We start from the raw sequence: 20,184 nt of genomic DNA, 5'->3' as shown, positions 1-20,184 counted from the left end.
ATCTGCAATTATAACACAATTTCGAAATTCTAAACCAACCGTTTCACGAGCTTGCATTTGAATATGTTTATTGTCATATTTGTTTATCTCAATTCGTCATATAAAATAATAAAGCAAAACACGAGAAAATCATATTTTATTTGATTCGTATACTTCAACTAATTAACTTTTAGAATACATTTGCAACCGAACCCGTGAAATTATATTTCACCTCCTGTCCATTGACCAGGTACACATACTCATTTGTAAATTATACCCGGGAGCATATCGCACACTCCCCCCCCCCCCTGCTATGCCAACAGGTACATTCATATTTCACAACAGCACCCGTGAATAGACATTCACCTCCTGTACACTTGCAGGTACAAACAACTTCACTGTGACCCGGGACCAAATTTCCTTTTTGATCCCCTCCTGTTACCCCAACAGGTACACTCTAGAAAATAACGCTTCTTCTTATCACTCCCCATTTGCAGCATATAAGTCAATGTTTTGTTAGCATCCATCTCAAAGACTATCATCAACTGCTCCCCTGTTTATTTTATTTCATCCGAACATTTTCAACAGGTCAACATTTTCTCATACACCCCTTCGACTTCAGAAAATCGGCATTATACACATACTATTGCCCGTCAGTAAAATGAAAGTATGAGCCAAGAAAATCTGACGCCATTTTCCACCTCTTTGCCAGCGGAACACAATGGTATAATGATAATCTCAAAACACTATTTTTCGGAAATCCATTTCTTACCTTCAATCCTCTATCTTCTACCTTCAATCCTCTATCTTCGTCGCCACTTTGTGGGGTTCGGATTACTCGTAGAAGTACACTTTCACGTTTCTCACGAATTCTATACACAGTATATATTTTGCTCAACAACCGCTACATCCAACTTCCCTTGCTGACACTCTTCTTCTTCCCTTCTCTCCTCTCTACCATCCATCATCCTACACTGAACTAAAACAGCTTTATTTATATTTAGGATTCAACCGAGGGTACGACCCTACACTATCTAGTAACTAAAATTTATATTCAAGAGTAGTGTTTGGTCCGTAGAAACTGTTGCTTGCTCCTTTGTGGGCGAGCGACGGAATACGGATCAATTGTGTCCGGTTCGCGTAATAATCACACTATCGGTATCAGTTAACAGTATATATACTGACATAGTCGTTTCAAACTTTATCTTTATCGTTCACCAAAACGAATCCTTTCCCATATCCAAACTCACAGTGTTTTCTTGTAGAAGTGCAGAGGACTCCAAGGCTTCCGTAAAGCAAGTAACACGTCAACATTTCCCTCCCTTCCCCATATTGACCTGCATTCGGACGGCGACGGTATTGTTTGTTATAATAATGAGAGCACCAGTACTTACACATTGAAGATGCTATCGATCCTGAGTAGCATCTGTTGGTTCCCTGTGTAAGTACAGCTGTTCTTGCAATAACGGAGTAGCAACTGCGGACAATCAATCATGCTCATGCTCATGATTATGAATATCTACAAGGATTTGTAGGAAGTATTGACTCCTAGAGAAAATTCATCATATATTTCTTTGGAGATTCCTACAGGAATTCTTGCATTGTTTGCTCGAGGGATTCTTAAAAAACTTCATAAAAAAACTACAAGAGATTTCGCCAGGTATTCCACTTACTCTATTAGTTCTTCTAGTCATTTCTTCAGAGATTTAGTGAAGAATTCCTACAGAGAATCCTTCAGTAATTCTTCAACGGATTTTCCAAAGCATTCCATGAAGAATTTATTGGAAAGTTCCCCAGGACTTCCTCCGAGATTTCCTTTAGGAGTTCCTCAGAGAAATTGTTCAACCATTTGACCAGGAATTTCCCCGCAACGCAATTCTCCAAGATTTTTTCAACAGTTTCACCTTTGGTGTACGTTCTGGAAATTTTGTGGATGTGTTTTGTAGATTCTTTAAAGTTTTTCAACTAATTTCTCCTAGGCTTATTCTACAATTTTCAGGAGTTTCTGCAGGATTTTCTCTAGAGATTCTCTCAGAAAAAGAAAAGGACGAACCAGCTCAGGACTTAAAAATAGAGCGATATGAGCGATATTCAGAGATAAAATGAAGAAAAAGAAGATGATGAATCCTTATAGCGGGTTTTTGTTCCCGCATTTTCTTCAGGAGTTTCCAGAGATTTATCCAAACATTCCACTGCAACAACTCCACGTATTTATCCAAGAATTCTTTTAGCAATTACTCCATAGTTCTACCAGGGATTTATCCAAAAGTTACTCTAAGGAATCCTCCAAATATTCATACTGAGATTCTTTTTGGAACCTGTTTGGTGGTTGATCCGAGAGAATTAATGTGTAGAATTAATGTTAAAGAAAATCGTTACGAAGTTCCTCTAGAAATTTCATTGGGAAATTCTCTATGGATTATTCAGAATGATTGTCCAGCGATCCTTGAAAGAATTTCATTCTTACAAGAAATTATTACAACAGTTGTTCAGAGAGTTTATAGATGACCAGCAGGTAGCTAATCATGTAGGAATTCTTTCAATGAAGCTTAAAAAAAATCTTTTTGATGTTACACTGCAAGCTTCTCTATTTTCCAAATAATTCTTAAGATTAAGATAAGGAATCCTATATGTGCCCAAGTAACATTAAAATCTGAACAATAGTTGATTAAACTAAAATAAAGTTAAGAGTGATTTGTCAAGCTCTTATTTAGCATAAATGGTTGTTGCGTGGTTCTATCATTTTTCATGCATTCCTCTGTAAAGGAATCTTTATGGATTCATACCCAAAACTACTTCAGTAATAATTAGGGTAATACTTACAAATATTTTTTTCCGGGATTTGTTCTGAAATATCTACAGGGATTACCCCGTGAAAATCTCCAGAAGCTGATTCGAGGTATTGTAGAGAACATCTTCTTATGTTCCTCCTAGTTTTTCTTCAACGTTACACAGGAAACTTCTTTAACTCTCGCATAACTTTTAATCTCGCCATAAAAGCCATTGTTAACCGAGTTTGTAGCTCCTTATTTTAAAACAAATGAATGGATCAACATAAAAGTTGTCACCACTGAAAGATAGAGAAGGTTCTTCTCTTCATTATAACATTGTTAAATAGCGTGTATTCTCAGAAAGAATAAGCTATATGCTTGATAACCAAATGCTTCAAGAGCGAGATCATAAATTAAGCGAAAATGGTTCTTGCATGAATTCTGCGAGGTGTTTCTTCCAAAGATTCTTGCAGCTATTTCTTAAAGAAATTATCAGGGTTTTCCATTATTTTTCCAAACTTTTTTGCAGAAACTTGTTTTTCGTTTTAAGACTTGTTCATGTTTTTTTTCCTCTATATTTATTAACGATATTTTAGCCCTGGGCTAGTTCATCTCGAGACCAAAGGCTTTACTTCCCTTTCGCAGGAAGTTGTCACTGAAATTTTTAGTGACTACCTTGGGGTTGGGATTCGATCCCAGGTACTCGGCGTGTGTTCTAGCTAACTACACCAGGTCCGTCCCCTGACTTGTTTGCTTTTTAAAATCAAAGTAATCACCTATCTTGATGCGTGGAAAATTTGCTCATTTTGAAATTTGAAATGCTCAAGAAAATCAGTTTTCTTTGATTGCAGTACGCAGTTGAAAATGAATGTCATCAAAAATCTGAAAATCAAAACTTTGTCTTAAAAAAAAGCTTTTGATCTTCAAACAAATTTTCAAGCCGCCAGCCATGTTGTATGCTCTACCAATATGGACTAGCTGTTGTAATAGCAGGAAGAAGTTCTGGAGAGGATTCAAAAGAAAATTTTGAAAATGATTCTGAAGCTATAGTACTAGTACTAATGGGTTACATAGAACATCCAATGTTGAAACATTGGAACAAATGTCAAATAAAATAATTAATAATTTTATACAAAAATCGTTGCAAACATCTATTGCCACGATTTATGTGTAATATATTTAGGTTAAGTAAGGTTAAGTTAATTGAAAACCCTTTTTTTCTCTTATACTGCCGTGAATCGCAAGTCAGTCCCATCTGCATTTTCGTTAAAATTGAGTTGATATCAATTTTCAACAAATCCAAATCCAATCCAAATCTGATCCGAATTCATTCCAAATCCAATCCAAATCCATATCCAATTCAACCCCAATCCAATTTAAATCCAATCAAACTCCAAATTCAATCTAAATCCAATCCAAATCAAATCTTAATCCAATCCCAATCCAAATCCAATTCAAATCCAATCCAAATCCAAATTCAATACTATTATATTCTAAAATAATCTTTATTAGAGCTAATTGCGACTGTTCTGTACAAGAGCTGGTAATGGAATCACTCTTTTCAGAGTAACTTGTCAGAATGCCAACTCAGAGTTGGCTGCCATGGACTGCTACGATGCTACCACTGGATTGCTTGTGATAACATCTCTCCCTTCTTATTTCTGGAGTACCCAGTACGGTTCGAATCTTGACGGCATTCTAATTGTTCGCTTTGGACGGATTCGTACCTCTGGAGTAACTGAAGGTATACTTTCTGATTCTTGTTGATTAGCTTCAGGTCCATGGTCATCTTCGTTGGTAGCTTGCAAATGTACATCAGAAATGTCTGATATTTCCTGATTTCCAGCTGTTTCAACCGGAATAGTATCTTGAACGGGTATAGGTTTTGATTGTAGGCCAAACATGTCAACCAGGATACTTAATGGTGATCTGCTGGAATCTGTAACGCTGCTGCTTACTTCACGCCACTTCAGCTGGTTTGCATGGGATCGAATGAGCTTGCATCTGCCATGCTGGTTGTCTAGTAACACGTTGTAGTTTACATGTCCAAACGCCTCAATCACGACTCCTGCTGACCAAGTCCATTTGTTCGCAGAATAAACCTTGGCATATATTTTATCTCCGGCTTGAAACGAACGGGAAACAACTCCATGCTTTTTGTTGAATTGATCGTTCTGCTGCTGGTTCACGACTGTGGGTATGCGTTGGGTTGGTTGAAGTAAACTGAGAGCTGTACGCATTTTGCGACCAAGTATTAGTTCTGCTGGCGATTTTCCTTGCAGTATACGACTTGGTGTAGAACGGTACGTTTGTAGAAATACCTGTAGTGTCTTGGCAATCTTCTCCCCTTCGTTTATTTTAAGTAGTGATCTCTTCAAAGTGTCGACAAACCTCTCCGCCTGGCCGTTGGATTGTGGATGATACGGTGCTGTTCTTAGATGTTGGATTCCATTGGATTTACAGAACGCGGCGAACTGCTCCGAGGTGAACTGCGATCCGTTGTCCGATACCACAGTTGAAGGAACTCCAAAACGGGAAAACAATTCGTCCAGAAATTCAGTAACACTTGATGTAGTTGGCGATCGGACGATCTGAACCTCTGGCCATTTGGAATGAGCATCAACGACAACCAGAAAATATTGATCGAAAAACGGTCCTGCAAAATCGATATGAATTCGTTCCCAAGGACTTGCGGTTTGAGGCCATGATTGCAGTGGAACCTTCCTAGGCGTTTTCGAATGGGAGGCACAGTTGTTGCATTCTCTAACGAAAGCTTCAATAGCATTGTCTATTTTCGGCCAGAACACGTGACTTCGGGCGATGGCTTTCATTCTCTCAATTCCGGGATGACCACGATGTAATTGCTTCAGAATACGGGTACGAAAATTGTACGGTATTACCAAACGATCGGCCATCATGACACATCCTTTCACTACAGTCAGAGTTTCACGATACGGAAAGAATTGACGTACTTGCTCATCTTCGATACTGTTTGCTTTTGATGGCCATCCTTGCTGATTTAAACGGACCACTTGCTGCAGAACGGGACACTTGATTGTTTCTTTTCGAATCATGTTGAAAGTTATTGGCAGTATTCCGACAGCTTCGTCTAACGGAACTTCAATATCTTCTTCCAGTTGAACAGCAGCAATAATGAAATCCTCGTCAGGTTTCGTGTAATTGTTGATCAGCCTCGATAGCACATCCGCATAGCCAAACTGTGTAGTTGAAACATATTCAATCTCGAAGTCGTAGCATAAGAGAGTCAGCGCCCATCGTTGCAAACGGTTTGCAGTATGCAGAGGTATTCCTTTCTTCGAACCAAAAATTCTCAGTAAGGGTTGATGGTCGGTTTGCAGCGTGAACTTCCTGCCCAGAATCATCCGATGGAATTTGGTTACTCCAAAAACCAATGCTAAACCTTCTTTTTCAATTTGGCTGTAACCGGCTTCAGCTTGCGTCAGCGTTCGGGAAGCATGAGCGATTGCTTTCAGGTTACCATCTGGAAAACGATGCATGGCAACTGCGCCGATACCTGATTTTGATGCGTCTGCAGCGATGATGATTTCCTGTTTCGGATCATAGTGAGTGAGCAGCAAATCCGATTGCAGAATTTCCTTGATCTTCTCGAATGAATTTTGACATGCTGAGGACCAAACGAACTGGACATCTTTCTTCAGTAACGCATCGAGAGGACGTCGTAGGTGGTGCATTTTCTTCACAAATTTTGAATAATAGTTCACAGCACCCAGGAATGACTGCAAACTGGTAATGTCGGTTGGGGCAGGCATCTTGGAGATTGCTTCAATCTTCGATGGATCCGGGCGTAGTCCATTTTCATCAACAATGTGGCCGAGATATTTGATTTCCCTTTGAAGAACGCTGCATTTTTCTTCGCGAAGGTGAAAACCGTACTCCTCCAGGCGCTTGAAAAGAGCTTCGAGACGCTGATGATGCTCTACTTCTGTTTTGCTGAATACAATGATGTCGTCCAGAAAAGATCCAACTCCTTCGAGGTCTGCTATCATGCCGTTCATCAATTGTTGAAAAGCTCCGGGGGCAGACTTCACACCTGGCGCCAATCTGTTGAAACGATAGAGTCCTCGATGGGTATTGATTGTTAACAGTTGTTTTGAATCGTCATCCACTTCAACTTGAAGATATGCATCAGATAAATCGATGATGCTGAAGAACTTGCATCCATTCAGCTTGGTGAAAATGTCGTCCGGTACTGGTAAAGGGTAATTGTTTGCTTCCAACGCTGCGTTTAATCCGGTGGAATAGTCGGCACAGATGCGTACCTTTCCATTAGGCTTCTTCACAGTAACGATTGGAGCGGCCCATGGCGAAAAATCTACGGGTGTGATGATTTCCGCTTGCTCCAAACGATCCAATTCGGTGTCAACCTTCGTGATGGATGTGAACGGAACTGGACGTTTCGGCTTGTACACAGGACGTGCATCTTGTTTGAGGTACAATTTCACTTTCGTTTTCTTACAATGTCCGAGGGTATCCTTGAACACGTTCGGAAACGCTTCTTTGTAGTTCTGGATCGGTGACTGCGTAGCTTGTACTTTTCTACAGATCGCTGATAGAGGTTTAGACCATAGTTCAAAAAGTTCAATCCAATCTAGGCCGAACAAATTGAGATTAGGGTGATTTGTCACGAAGCAGGTGCCGTCTTTGATGATGTTTCCAAGCTTGATGGAACAGGTGAGCTCTTCTACTAGATTCAAAGGCTTCCCCGACGCCGTTTTCGCTTCGCTTGTTGTTGGTTTCAAATCCGGTGATCCAAGTTTCTCCCAGGTTTGTCTTGAAATGAGGGTGATATCAGATGCTGTATCGAACTGAAGTTTAATCTTCACGCCGCAGATGTTGACGTTCACGAACTTTCTTCTGATTTCGCTGTTGATCTGGTTAACCGCAAATATGCCGTTGACGCTCGATTTCTTCTTACCTTTGTGTTTCTTGAATCCTGGGTTGGGCTTCACAGAAATGCAACTGCAGTAGCCTTCCTTATGCCCAACTTTGTTGCAGGATTTGCAGGTATGATTCGCAAAAGAGCAATCACGAACAAAGTGCATGCCACCGCACTGCCAGCATGGTGTTCTTGGAACGCTAGAATGCTTGTTGTCCTTGGTCGATTGCGCAGATTGGTTCGATTGTTGCTTCTTCTGTTTGACTGCACAGACTGTTGCTGCAATTGATGATTTCTGCTCGATCAAGGCGGTGTCGTGTTTCAAATTCTGCAACCGTTGACATTCGTTGATGAGGGTGTCCAACTTGCACTCGCCTTCTCCATCTGCTTCTAGTTTTGAAAGTAATCTGGTTCTGATGTCAGCTTCCTGCGGCGATCTTAATCCGCAGATGAAAATGAGAGATTTGAATTGATCGGCTGTGATACGGTTCAACTCGAAATCCTCGCATCGTTTGTTGACTGTCGCTGCATAGGTCACGTAATCCTCTTCCGCTTTCTTCGTTATTTGAAAACATTGATACCGCTTGCTGAATAACGTGGTTCTCATTCCGAACAGTTGCTTCAACTTGGAGACGGTGTCCGCAAACGAAAACTCACGGTAATGCTTTGGTAACAGGAAATTCACGTACTTGTCATGCACGTTCACGCTGAGGCTTCTTAATAGGAGACGGACCTTCGCTGAATCATCCAGATTAACGCCATCCTTCAGGAAAAGGTCTTCATATTTTTGGTACCATCGGTCGAATACTAAGCCGTTCTCGGGATCGTAGCAAAACTCACGGATGTTTGACGCTAGGGATTCAATGATGAATTCGGGGCCGCTTGCTGTCCTGGCTGGAGCTTCTAGGTTGTTGAAACGTTCCATCATGGCCATTAGACGAGCATTCTGTTCCACCATCTGCTGATTTTGCTGGAGAATGAGCCGGAAAACATCTTGACCTCCGAGGTTTGCTGATGGTTCTCCTCCCGATAAAGACATTCTTCTTCTTTTCCGAGATTCCAGAGTGGATTCTTTGATAACTCGTCGCCAAAATATTATATTCTAAAATAATCTTTATTAGAGCTAATTGTGACTGTTCTGTACAAGAGCTGGTAATGGAATCACTCTTTTCAGAGTAACTTGTCAGAATGCCAACTCAGAGTTGGCTGCCATGGACTGCTACGATGCTACCACTGGATTGCTTGTGATAACAAATACAAATCCAATCCAAATTCAATCCAAATTCAATCCAAATCTAATATTATCAAAATCCAAATCCAATCTTAATCCAACCCAAATCTGATCCAAATCCAATCCAAATTCATTCCAAATCCAATCCAAATCTAATCAAATAAAATTCAATTCAAATCCATATCCAATTCAACTCCAATCCAATCCAAATCCAATTCAAATTCATATCAAATCCAACTCCAATCCAATTCAAATCCAATCAAAATCCAAATTATTTTTTTTTTTAATTTATCCGTGTATTATTTTACATATTTTTTTTTTGTTATTTCCTTTTTTTTTCTTTTGTGCACATCTCTTCTTTCACTCGCATTTATTCATCGCTTTGTTTTTTTCCAGTTTCTGAAAAACACCTTACGTACCTTATCGGTTACAACAATTTGATGTCAAATGGATATTCAGAAGTACCAGAAGCTTGAAATAGTTGCGTTAACTTGTTCCGCCATGATAAATTCTTAGTTTGAAATTTTTCCAAGTTTTTTTGTTGGCTTGGTAGTTGCTGACTGATAATCTATGGAATTAACTTTTTTAATCATACATTTCGGTAGAGCGAGCGTGGTTTACTTACCAAGTAAAACGAATTTTGAACTTAACCTGAATCTAGTGAACGAAAGATGATTGAATAAAATTCAAATCTGATCGCTTATACAGTGGTCAATAGAATGACGTTCATCGACTCACTTTCCACGCGCCATCATCGTTTCAACCACCAAGCTCGTATTCGTCATCAAACGTCAACATCAACGTTTGGTTCTCCAGATTTGTGCTTTTAAAAATTTAAGGTTTGAATTCGACTCATCTTCACCTTAAGCGAACTGAAGAACATAAAACCTCATGTTCCCACCTTTATTACTGATCTTAGTTCAAAATGAAACGAACCTTTTGTGCGCTTGCATTTAGTTCTGCGCTCAACACCCACCACCGTCGTGGAGTCGCTAGCGTCGCCCGCATCGTCGCGTCATCTGTCAAAGTCGAACGTCATCCAAAAAAAAAAGAAGTTTAGCCGGACGAAGCTGAATGAAGAAAGGAAAATCTGCAATAAAATCGTTCAAATTCGGTGTTAAATAGTGTTCAATCGGTTTCAAATTAGGCAATAAGTGAGCGCGAGTCTCGAATTTACCTCGTCAAATAATTTTCGTCCGCCGCAGACGAGCGGAAACGGTGAAAAAAGCTGCAGGCAAGTGCGTCGTCTGATTCGGACTTCGGAAGAAGAGTGCTCCATTTTTGTTTTGTTGATACACTGTTGGCTTTCAGCGGCCGGAGGACGAATCCCTAACCTAAGATTGCGTTCTGCCGGGAGATGTTTTAACCGGGTTGTTCCGCTTTCTGTTTTAGGGCTCTGTAAGTTTGCACAATCGGAAGGCATCGTGGCCAAGGATTCCATTATCTGCTGACCCAAGAGAGAGCGAGGCCCTCATCAAGTGAGAGATGTCCCATACGATTCTGCTGGTGCAGCCGGGGCGCAATCCGGAAACCCGGACCTACAGCGACTACGAGAGCGTCAACGAGTGCATGGAGGGCGTGTGCAAGATCTACGAGGAGCACCTGAAGCGGCGCAATCCGAACACACCGACCATCACGTACGACATCAGCCAGCTGTTCGATTTCGTGGATCAGGTGAGTTTTTGGGGAATCTTTGCTAATGTTGAGTTCATGATGTTCTCTCAGAATTCACTAAGAACACTCTTCTCAAGATCAAGGCTGGTAGCAGCTCTCATTGTAGAGTCTAAGTCACTATTTCAATCCAAGTCTATGTTTGATTGAAGCTCTCTAAAGTATATTTTTTACCAAAATGATCTAAACCCATTTTTTTTTTATTTCCCCTTGAAGAGAAACCTAGAGGCTTCAGAGAGGAGATTCTTACGCGATTATCCTGCCTATGACTACATATTTGTCACATTCAACAGTTTTGACAATTTCGAGTTAATAGAAAGCTGGATCCTATTCTTGGCACTTTTGATTCACTTCGGCAGTGGGGTTTTTTGTAAGCTATTGAGCTCATATTTGGCCACAATATGCGGCGTACTGAAGCGCTTCTTATTGCAAAGTTTGAGACAATTCGGCCGAGAAAAACCCCACATGCCAAAGTGAATCATGGAAGTGCCCAAGTAGCTCTGCACCCTACCTATTCACCCAGTATGTGATATGAGTTGTACAAAATTTCAGCCTCAAATAAGCATTTTTGAGTTCTTGGTAATTATGTATTAGAAATTTAAGTTTCCTCCCAAAATGCCACGGAAAGCATACTTGATATTCCATTTACTCAATGTCTTCTTCTTCTTCTTGGCATTAACGTCCTCACTGGGACAGAGCCTGCATCTCAGCTTAGTGTTCTTATGAGCACTTCCACAGTTATTAACTGAGAGCTTTCTTTGCCAAAGTTGCCATTTTTGCATTCGTATATCGTGTGGCAGGTACGATGATACTCTATGCCCAGGGAAGTCAAGGAAATTTCCATTACGAAAAGATCCTGGACCGACCGGTAATCGAACCCAGACACCTGCAGCATGGCTTTACTTTGTAGCCGAGGACTCTAACCACACTAACCACAGGCCCCTTCAACATTCATACAAGGTTAATAGGGTGAAAACTACTTAAGCACCAGCATGATTCATGAAATTAGACATTGTTTTTTACGGTCAAATTATCTGAAACTCGACAATAAGATGTTTCAAAATATGAGATCCACCAGTTTAATTGAATCAAAAATGGCGAGAATGAGATACGCCTTTCTTCTTATTAGGAACATTACAAGATTAATAAAAAATCACACCTACAATTCGGCAAAGATGTTCCCAGGAGATTATTGAGGATTGTCTCGGGAATCACACCATACAAATATTTGAAAAAGTATCTTAAGTAGTTTCAAGGATTTAACCAGAGAAGATCTCCCCAAAATATTTTAAAAATATTGTTTGATATCCACCAGCATCCCCTTCTGGATACTGGTGTTTTAAGAGACTTGCTAACAAGCTTCTCAGCAGTCATTTTTCTTTAATGGGAAGAAATCGTTCTGATTTTTGCCAAGTTCTCTCAGAAATCATATTATACTATAACAGTCGATCATATCAAAACAACAGTCGAAAATTGCAAAATACTTGAAATAGAATCGAGAGAATTCTGCGTATCAGTGAAGAATTTCATTGTTTTAGGTAATACAGCAGATGACTGAAGAATTTTTCGGGAACTTGCAAAGAAGCTTGCATAATATAGTTGGCGAGAATAACGAATACACAACACGGTTTCTATAAAGGTCGTTCTACTACAACAAACCTTTTGGAATTTGTTAATTACACTTTGAATGCAATGGATAGAGGTAACCACGTCGAAGCACTTTACACCGATTTTAGTAAGGCATTTGACAGACTAGACATTCCCATGTTGATTTTCAAGCTCAATAAAATGGGAATTGCGATGAGACTCCTCAACTGGATTGAATCTTATTTAACAGATCGCCAACAAATAGTTAGATTTGAGGGAAAAATGTCTAAACCTGTTCAAGTTACATCAGGAGTTCCCCAGGGTTCGCATTTAGGTCCATTGTTATTTATATTATTTGTTAACGATATTTCATATGTGCTTAAACATCTTAAAATTTTGATTTATGCCGACGATATGAAACTTTATATGGAAATCAATAGCAACATAGATAGCGACATTTATCTGAATGAAATAAGTATATTTGATAAATGGTGTAGCAAAAGCTTACTTCAATTAAACGTCAAAAAATGTAATTTAATCACATATAGCAGAAAACGGAATACACCACAGATTACTGTCTCTTTAGGAAATCAAATTGTTCAAAAGTGCGATAAGATTAGAGATTTAGGTGTCATTCTAGGTGTAATTCTAGATTCTAAACTTACCTTTACTGATCATTATAATACGATTGTCCATAAAGCAGGGAATGTCTGAAAACTCAGTGCAGTGCCAAAAACATGCGTGCCACTCTGAAATTGCTTGTGCGTCTCCCATTCTTTGCGAGTAAACTCAAAGCAAGGCGCAGGAGACAATTTGTTTTTGTGCGAGACAAAGCAAAGCACAATCTCTACTCTTTCAGTCTCTTTCGTGAAAGCACAAAATCCACTCTAGAATATTTTCAACAAAGTATGCTTTGAAAGCGGACAATTATAATAAGTGCTTTGCAAAAACTTATTGTTGTGGATCTTGACATAATTGGTAAAGTCAGAAACATAAGGTGGTGACGAATTATGTTCAACGTGTTTAAGAGTTTTGACAGTCACATATTAATGACATGAATTCAAGTGAATTTGTTTACGCGTGTACGAAACGCAAAGAGTGAAAATGAGACAACTCGATACCATGCATCCCAAAGCACATTGCGAGTCAGCACAACCAGGGTGCAGTCCAGAGAAAAATACTCCTGCACGTCTCTTTCGAATTTTGGGTGCTATCTCGCAGCAGTGCGTGTAGCACCGAAATAGATTTGAGTCGCACCCCATCCCTGCCATAAAGCAACCAATATGTAGAGCTTTATTAAGCGTTTTAGCTACAATTTTCGGGATCCATATACGATTAAAACCTTGTACATTGCTTATGTAAGATCAGTTCTAGAATATTATAGTATTGTGTGGTCTCCGCATATAAAAATACATGGTGATAGAATCGAATCAGTACAGAAGTAATTTCTTTTATATGCCTTACGCAAATTAGGCTGGACAACGTTTCCACTGCCATCATACGAGGCTCGATGCATGCTTATCGATATTCAAACCTTAAATGAGCGTCGCGAAATAGCCATGATTTCATTTATCAATGATATTGTATCGCAGCGTATTGATTCCACCAATCTTTTATCATGTTTGAATTTCTACACGCCCGCTAGACAGTTAAGAAATCGGAATTTGTTTGCATCAAATAATCATCGAACTAACTATGCAAAATTCGGCCCAATGAATCGAATGATGTCTCTTTATAATCAGCATTGCACAGAAATTGATCTGACCATGTCGCGAACAAAGCTAAGACAATATTGTAATTCCTTAAGATATAATACAACATAGAATTAAGCAAATGTGTAGTCTACTATTGATTGACGAAATAAAATAAATAAATAAATAAATATTTACATGATTGGAATTAAGCTGGTCATATTTCAGGAATTTTCTATGATTTCCTATGAAATGCTTGAATAGGACTCTTTTAGGTACTGTAAGGAAACGTAAAAGCCCTCTTCTATCAACTTGTCGAATGGTTGGACAAAAGGAGTATCCCTAGCAGAGAAGTAGAAAAAAAAAGTTGGCATCCCTCGAATTCCGCCTGCTCATGTGTTGTAAGTTTTTCGCGATCGCGAGCGCACCAGACGCCATTATTTGTATGTTTCGCAATCGTATCAAATAAATCTAGCGTAACATTTGAAAAGGGCCTATCTGCAAAACGTAAACATTGAGAAATTCTCAATTGAAGATGCCGTACCATATTTATAATTCCTATTTTAAACCCATTCGCATTTTTACTAGTTTCATACCTGTGTTCGACACCCATTTAAGTCTGTTGCGTGGCCCATTATGTTTCTAATCTCAAATAACACAACAACTCGTGAAAATTGTTGAATTCAAACATCATCGGCAGATAGGCCCTTTTATGAATCTTCAAACCAGTTAGGCCCTTTCAGTTAGGCCCTTTGATTGAACATGGTTTCAGTTAGGCCCTTTTATAATTTGCTAATTTTATTGATTTTTGAATTGGTTTGCATAAATCTTGAACAAAATTTAGCGATTATGTGAAAAAACACTATATAATAGCTAAATATTGGAAATTTTCGGTTGAAGATTCAGTACCATATTGATTATTCTTATTTCAAACCCATTCGCTTCTTACTAGTTTCATACTTGGGGAAGATCCAAAAATGACGTCCATCGTTTTTCGGGATTTCTAGAACCCTTCTACCCCCTCTGTCACGCTTTTTCTAATACCCAATCCATGCACTGTCACATTTTCATACATCCCCCCATTGGAGGAGGCCCCAATTGATGGACGTCATTTTCGGATAACCCCTTGTGTTCGACACTTATAAAGGTCTATTACGTGGCTCACAACGATTTGAATTTGGAATAGCACAACAACTTGTAAAAATAGTTCAATTCAAACATCATCCGCAGATAGGCCCTTTTACGAATTTTCAAACCAGTTAGGCTTTTTTTTGAATTTGCTAATTTTATTGATTTTTGAAGTGATTTGCATAATTCTTCGACAACATTTAATGATTATGTGAGAAAACAACACAATATCATACATGCTACATATTGGAAACTATTCTATACAAAATCAGCAACATATTGCTTATTGATATTTCAAACCCATTTACTTTTTTTTTACTAGTTTTAAACTTGTGTTAGACACTCATTATGGTTTATTACGTGGCCCAGAACGTTAGTAATCTCAAATAGCATAACGACTCGTGAAAATGGTTGCATTCAAATATCATCAGCAGTTAGGCCCTTCAATGAATCTTCAAACCAGTTAGGCCCTTTCAGTTAGGCCCTTCGATTGAACATGGTTTCAGTTAGGCCCCTCCAGTTAGGCCCTTTTATTAAACATAGTTCCAGTTAGGCCCTTTTGGAATTTATTGATTTTATTGCTTATTGAAGTGATTTTCATAGTTTTTAAATAAAATAAAGCGAGAGAAAAACAATGTAATAGCTAAATGTTGGATATTCTTGGTTGAAGGTTCAGTACCTTATTGATTATATCTATTTCAAACCCATTCACTTTTTTACTTGTTTTATACTTGAGGGCCTTCCTTAGCAGAGCAGTTTAAGCCCGCGGCTACAAAGCAAAGCCATTCTGAAGGTATCTGAGTTCCATTCCCGGTCGGTCCAGGTTTTTTCGTAATGGAAATTTCCCTTACTTTCCTGAATATAGAGTACCTTCGTACTTGTCACACGATATACAAATGCGAAAATGGCAACTTGTCAAAAAAAAAGCTCTCAGTTTTTAACTGAGGAAGTACTCATTGAACACAAAGCTTAGAAGCAGGCTCTGTCCCAGTAATGACGTAATGCCAAGAAGAAGTATAAGAAGAATTCTTGCAGGGCTGTTACAAAAACAAACGAATTTGTTTTTGTGAAAATCGCGACTTTTGGAACTCGATCCACAACTAGAGGCAACAAATAAAAATTAACAAATAAAAATTATTCAACATTTTTAATGTAATTGATTTTTTTTCAGAATAAAAAATCAGTTTTTCAACTAACTTCGCATTAAGATTATGATAAAATTAGTAAAAAAGAGAATGGGCTTGAAATAGGAATCAATATAGTACTGAATCTTCAATAAAGAATTTTTAATATTCAAAGTTGATTTTCTCACATACCTAATCGATTGATTTTGATCTAAAACTTTGAAAATCACTTCAACAATCTATAAAATTAACAAATTCCAAAAGGGCCTAACTGGAACTAAGTTTAATAAAAGGGCCTAACTGGAACCATGTTCAATCAAAGGGCCTAACTGAAAGGGCCTAACTGGTTTGCAGACTCGTAGAAGGGCCTATCTGCCGATGATGTTTGAATTCAACGATTTTCACGAGTTGTTTTGTTATTTAAGATTTTAAACGTAATGGGCCACCTAGAAGACTATTATGAGTGTCGAACACAAGTATAAAACTAGTAAATAGGAGAAAGGGTTTGAAATATGAATAATCAATATAGTACTGAATCTTCAATAAAGAATTTTCAATATTCAATGTTGATTTTCGCACATAATCGATTGATTTTGTTTTAAAACTTTGAAAATCTATTCAATAATCAATAAAATTAACAAATTCCAAAAGGGCCTAACTGGAACTATGTTAAATAAAAGGGCCTAACTGGAGGGGCCTAACTGAAACCATGTTCAATTAAAGGGCCTAATTGAAAGGGCCTAACTGGTTTGAAGACTCGTAAAAGGGCCTATCTGCCGATGATGTTTGAATTCAACATTTTTTACTAGTTTTTATGTTATGTTAGATTTAAAACGTTACGTGGCCCAGTAATAGACTATGAGTGTCGAACAAAAGTTTAAAACTATTAGATAGCAATGAGTTCAAAATAGTAACAATCAATATGTTACAGAATCTTCAATCGAGCATTTCTCAATTTTGAAGTTATGCTGATAGACCCTTTTCAAATATTTCACTAGGTTCCATTTTGTGAGAAAAACACTATACAATGACTAAATATTGAAAAATATGGAGGAAAATTAAAAATGCACGGAAGGGCCAATCTGATTTTGATGGAAATTTTCAGTTAGGCCCTTTTATGACCAGTTAGGCCCTCTTAGTTTTGTCATTTTCAGATAGGCCCTTTTAAATTTGAATAAAATTACCATTAATAATGCATTTTGCATGCCCGTAGGAGTATGTAGGAGTAATTTACGTAAAAAATGATACGAATAATGAATAATCAAGTTTGTTTACATTTTGCAGTTAGGCCCTTTTCAAATGTTACGCTAGAAATATGTAAAACGGATGAAGTTTGTTTGATTGTTACATAAATGGTCCTTCGACGACGAATATATGCGAAGTGGACAACAGTTTATGAGAGAAGGCTGAGAAATGAAAGTTTTTGCTGACGGTGGAGTAATGACCGACAGGATCGACGCTGCGAGGCCTGTCGATCTGGTTCTGCTGCACAAGATTCTGTATTGTGATGACACGACGCTGAATTGGATAAGGAGGAGAGTACTGCGGTTCGAAGGCTTTGATTTCGAACGACGATCTCCTCAGTTTGAGGTTAGGATGCGAATCATCGAAGATGCAGAACCAGAACATGTACAAACTACGTGTGAAATATTGGATGTTCCAATCGGAGATGCGGCTTGTTCGAAACAAAATGTTGCAGTAGCCATCATGGAGCGACTATTTTCGATGACCGATGAAGCCAAGAATGTGTTGGAGACAGAGCCATCGCGAACGCTGACGCCGCCACCAATGTCGTTGATGGCACAAACTACGGAGTTCGGATTTTCGATGCAATCTCAGCGACCAGAAGGCGACCAGAGAGGCGTTTCGATTGCAAGAAGTGTATCTTCTTCTAAAAGTGTTCAAGTAACAGTTATGAAGGCAAAACTGGAAACGGAAAGGAAATTAGCGCAGCTGGAAGAGCAAGAAGCAAAAACCAGAATAGAGAGGCAGCAAAAGCTACTTAAAGCTGAACCGGAGTTGAAAATTGCGGAAGCAGAGCTGAATGAAGAATTGGTCGAGCAGCGGGAAGTAGATCCTTGATTGACAGTTCACAATGCTGACCCCCTAGATCGTGTACAACAGTGGATACAGAACTTACAACTGAAATCCAGTTCCACTTCCTCACAAGAGTCGATTTCACAACAGCTCAGGGCAAGCTCAACGCCCCTGCTGAAGTCGAGCTTTCAATCAAGGGATCTCGTGATAAACGAGCAACCACCAATTCTATCCAGTTCAACCGGAACAGCTAATGTGCAGCGAGACCACGGAGAACAACTTGGAGATGTCAACGCCGAAATGTTACAAATCACCAAATCTATGCAACGCATGCTAGCACGAAGCGCGGGTAGCAACAACCTACCATTATTTGATGGAAATGTTCGTGAATGGCAGATGTTCATAAACCAATACCGTTTGTCTACAGAAGCGGGAGAATATTCAGGAATCGAGAATGTAGTACGGCTCAACAAATGTCTAGTCGGAAAGGCCCGTGAAGCTGTTCTCCATATGCTGATGTCATCCGTAGACGGTGAGGAAATAATATAGGCACTTGAACTACGCTTCGGTAGACCAGAACTGCTCCTTCGGGCTTTAGTCGACGAAGTCAAGTATTTTCCGGTGGTGTCTGACTGGTCGACATTCATTGAGTTCGATGGTGTAGTTCGGAACCTAGCTGCAGGGGTGAAAAGTTTGAAACAGCACATCTACAACCCGAAACTTTTGGGAATGCTTCTTCAAAAGCTGCCGCAGTACCAAGTGATGATGTGGGGTCGTCATACTACGGAGTGCGGTATTCACGATCCGACTGTATTGGATTTTGCGGTGTGGGTGGAGCAAACTGGAAAATACGCTTCATCCATTAATTGCACATTAACTGCCGGTGGGTTTTTTGACGCATCTCAACACGGACAATCGAACGTAAGAAGCGACACTAGAAAAGGCGAATCGAAAAAGTGTGGGGTTTGCCACAAAGAAGTTCATGATGTGACAATGTGTGATGCGTTCAAGTCCGCTGATCCAAAGCGTAGATTCCAAACCGCGATTGATTTGAAACTATGCTTTTGTTGTTTGCGTACTCACATTGGACGTTGTGACAAACGGCAAAAGTGTCCAGTGGAAGGGTGCACGCGGTATCATCATGCGTTGTTGCATAAGGCCGAAATAGCAACAGCAGCGACACCCCTCTCTATTCCGCAAAATAAACCCAGCGTTTATGTGATGAAAACCGATCATCAAGTCTTCACCCAAGCGTTGTTGAAGATATTGACGGTAAAGATTCGCGGCCCCAAAGGTGTAATTGAAATACCCACCCTGATCGATGAGGGATCGAATATGACGATTTTGGATTCAGGTGTTGCCAAGATCCTAGGAATATCTGGAAGCAACAAATGACTTTGTTTCACATTGATGAGTGGATTGAAACAGGTGGATGAAAATTCGGAAGACGTTCAAATTGAAGTTGGTGAAAACCAGGCGGATAAACCATTCTTCAACCTTACCGGAGTTAGGACAGTTTGGAAGCTTAATCTGGCTGGTCAAAATGCAAATATACCAGAACTATTGTCGCGATATCCATATGGCAACAGAGCTGATTTGAAGTGCTTGAATGGGGAATCTCCATTATTGCTGATTGGACAACCTCATATCAACGTTATCAAGACGACTGAAGTCTATCAATCTGATGCCGCTGCCCCAGCTATTTCGAAATGTCCTTTGGGGTGGGTAGTGCACGGACCAGTGATGGTAAATACGAATGAAGAGTATTCTGGTACTGTTAATCTCTGCTGTGGCGCTGATGAGAATCTACATGACCTGGTGACATCGTATATTATGCTCGAGAGCATGGGAGTTGTGATCAGCAAACCGGATCGACAGCGTTCAGAGGATGATAGATGCTTTGACAGCCATGGAACACTCTACACATTTCGTGGATTGACAGTTCGTTGTAAGTCTACCGTACAAGAACTCAACTCCGTTCCCAGAGAGCAGGAAGATGGCTTTATCTCGTTTAAAGTGTGCTGAGCGTAAAATTGCCAAGATGGGA

General features: G+C 39.4%; 1 protein-coding gene across 1 annotated transcript in view; it reads left to right on the top strand.

Moving 5' to 3' along the window:
* Positions 1-9,924: 9,924 nt before the first annotated feature.
* Positions 9,925-20,184, top strand: part of LOC110674760 (enhancer of rudimentary homolog) — a 30,866-nt gene continuing 20,606 nt past the window's right edge. The window contains exons 1-2 of the mRNA XM_021839031.1: positions 9,925-10,133; positions 10,292-10,573. Of these exons, the coding sequence (XP_021694723.1) occupies positions 10,385-10,573 (189 nt within the window). The 5' untranslated portion in view covers positions 9,925-10,133; positions 10,292-10,384. The remainder of the gene's footprint in view (positions 10,134-10,291; positions 10,574-20,184) is intronic.

This window comes from Aedes aegypti, chromosome 1 (genome assembly GCF_002204515.2).
Source record: "Aedes aegypti strain LVP_AGWG chromosome 1, AaegL5.0 Primary Assembly, whole genome shotgun sequence".
Classification (NCBI taxonomy): Eukaryota; Metazoa; Arthropoda; class Insecta; order Diptera; family Culicidae; genus Aedes; species Aedes aegypti.
This window is presented reverse-complemented; position numbering and strand designations above follow the sequence as displayed.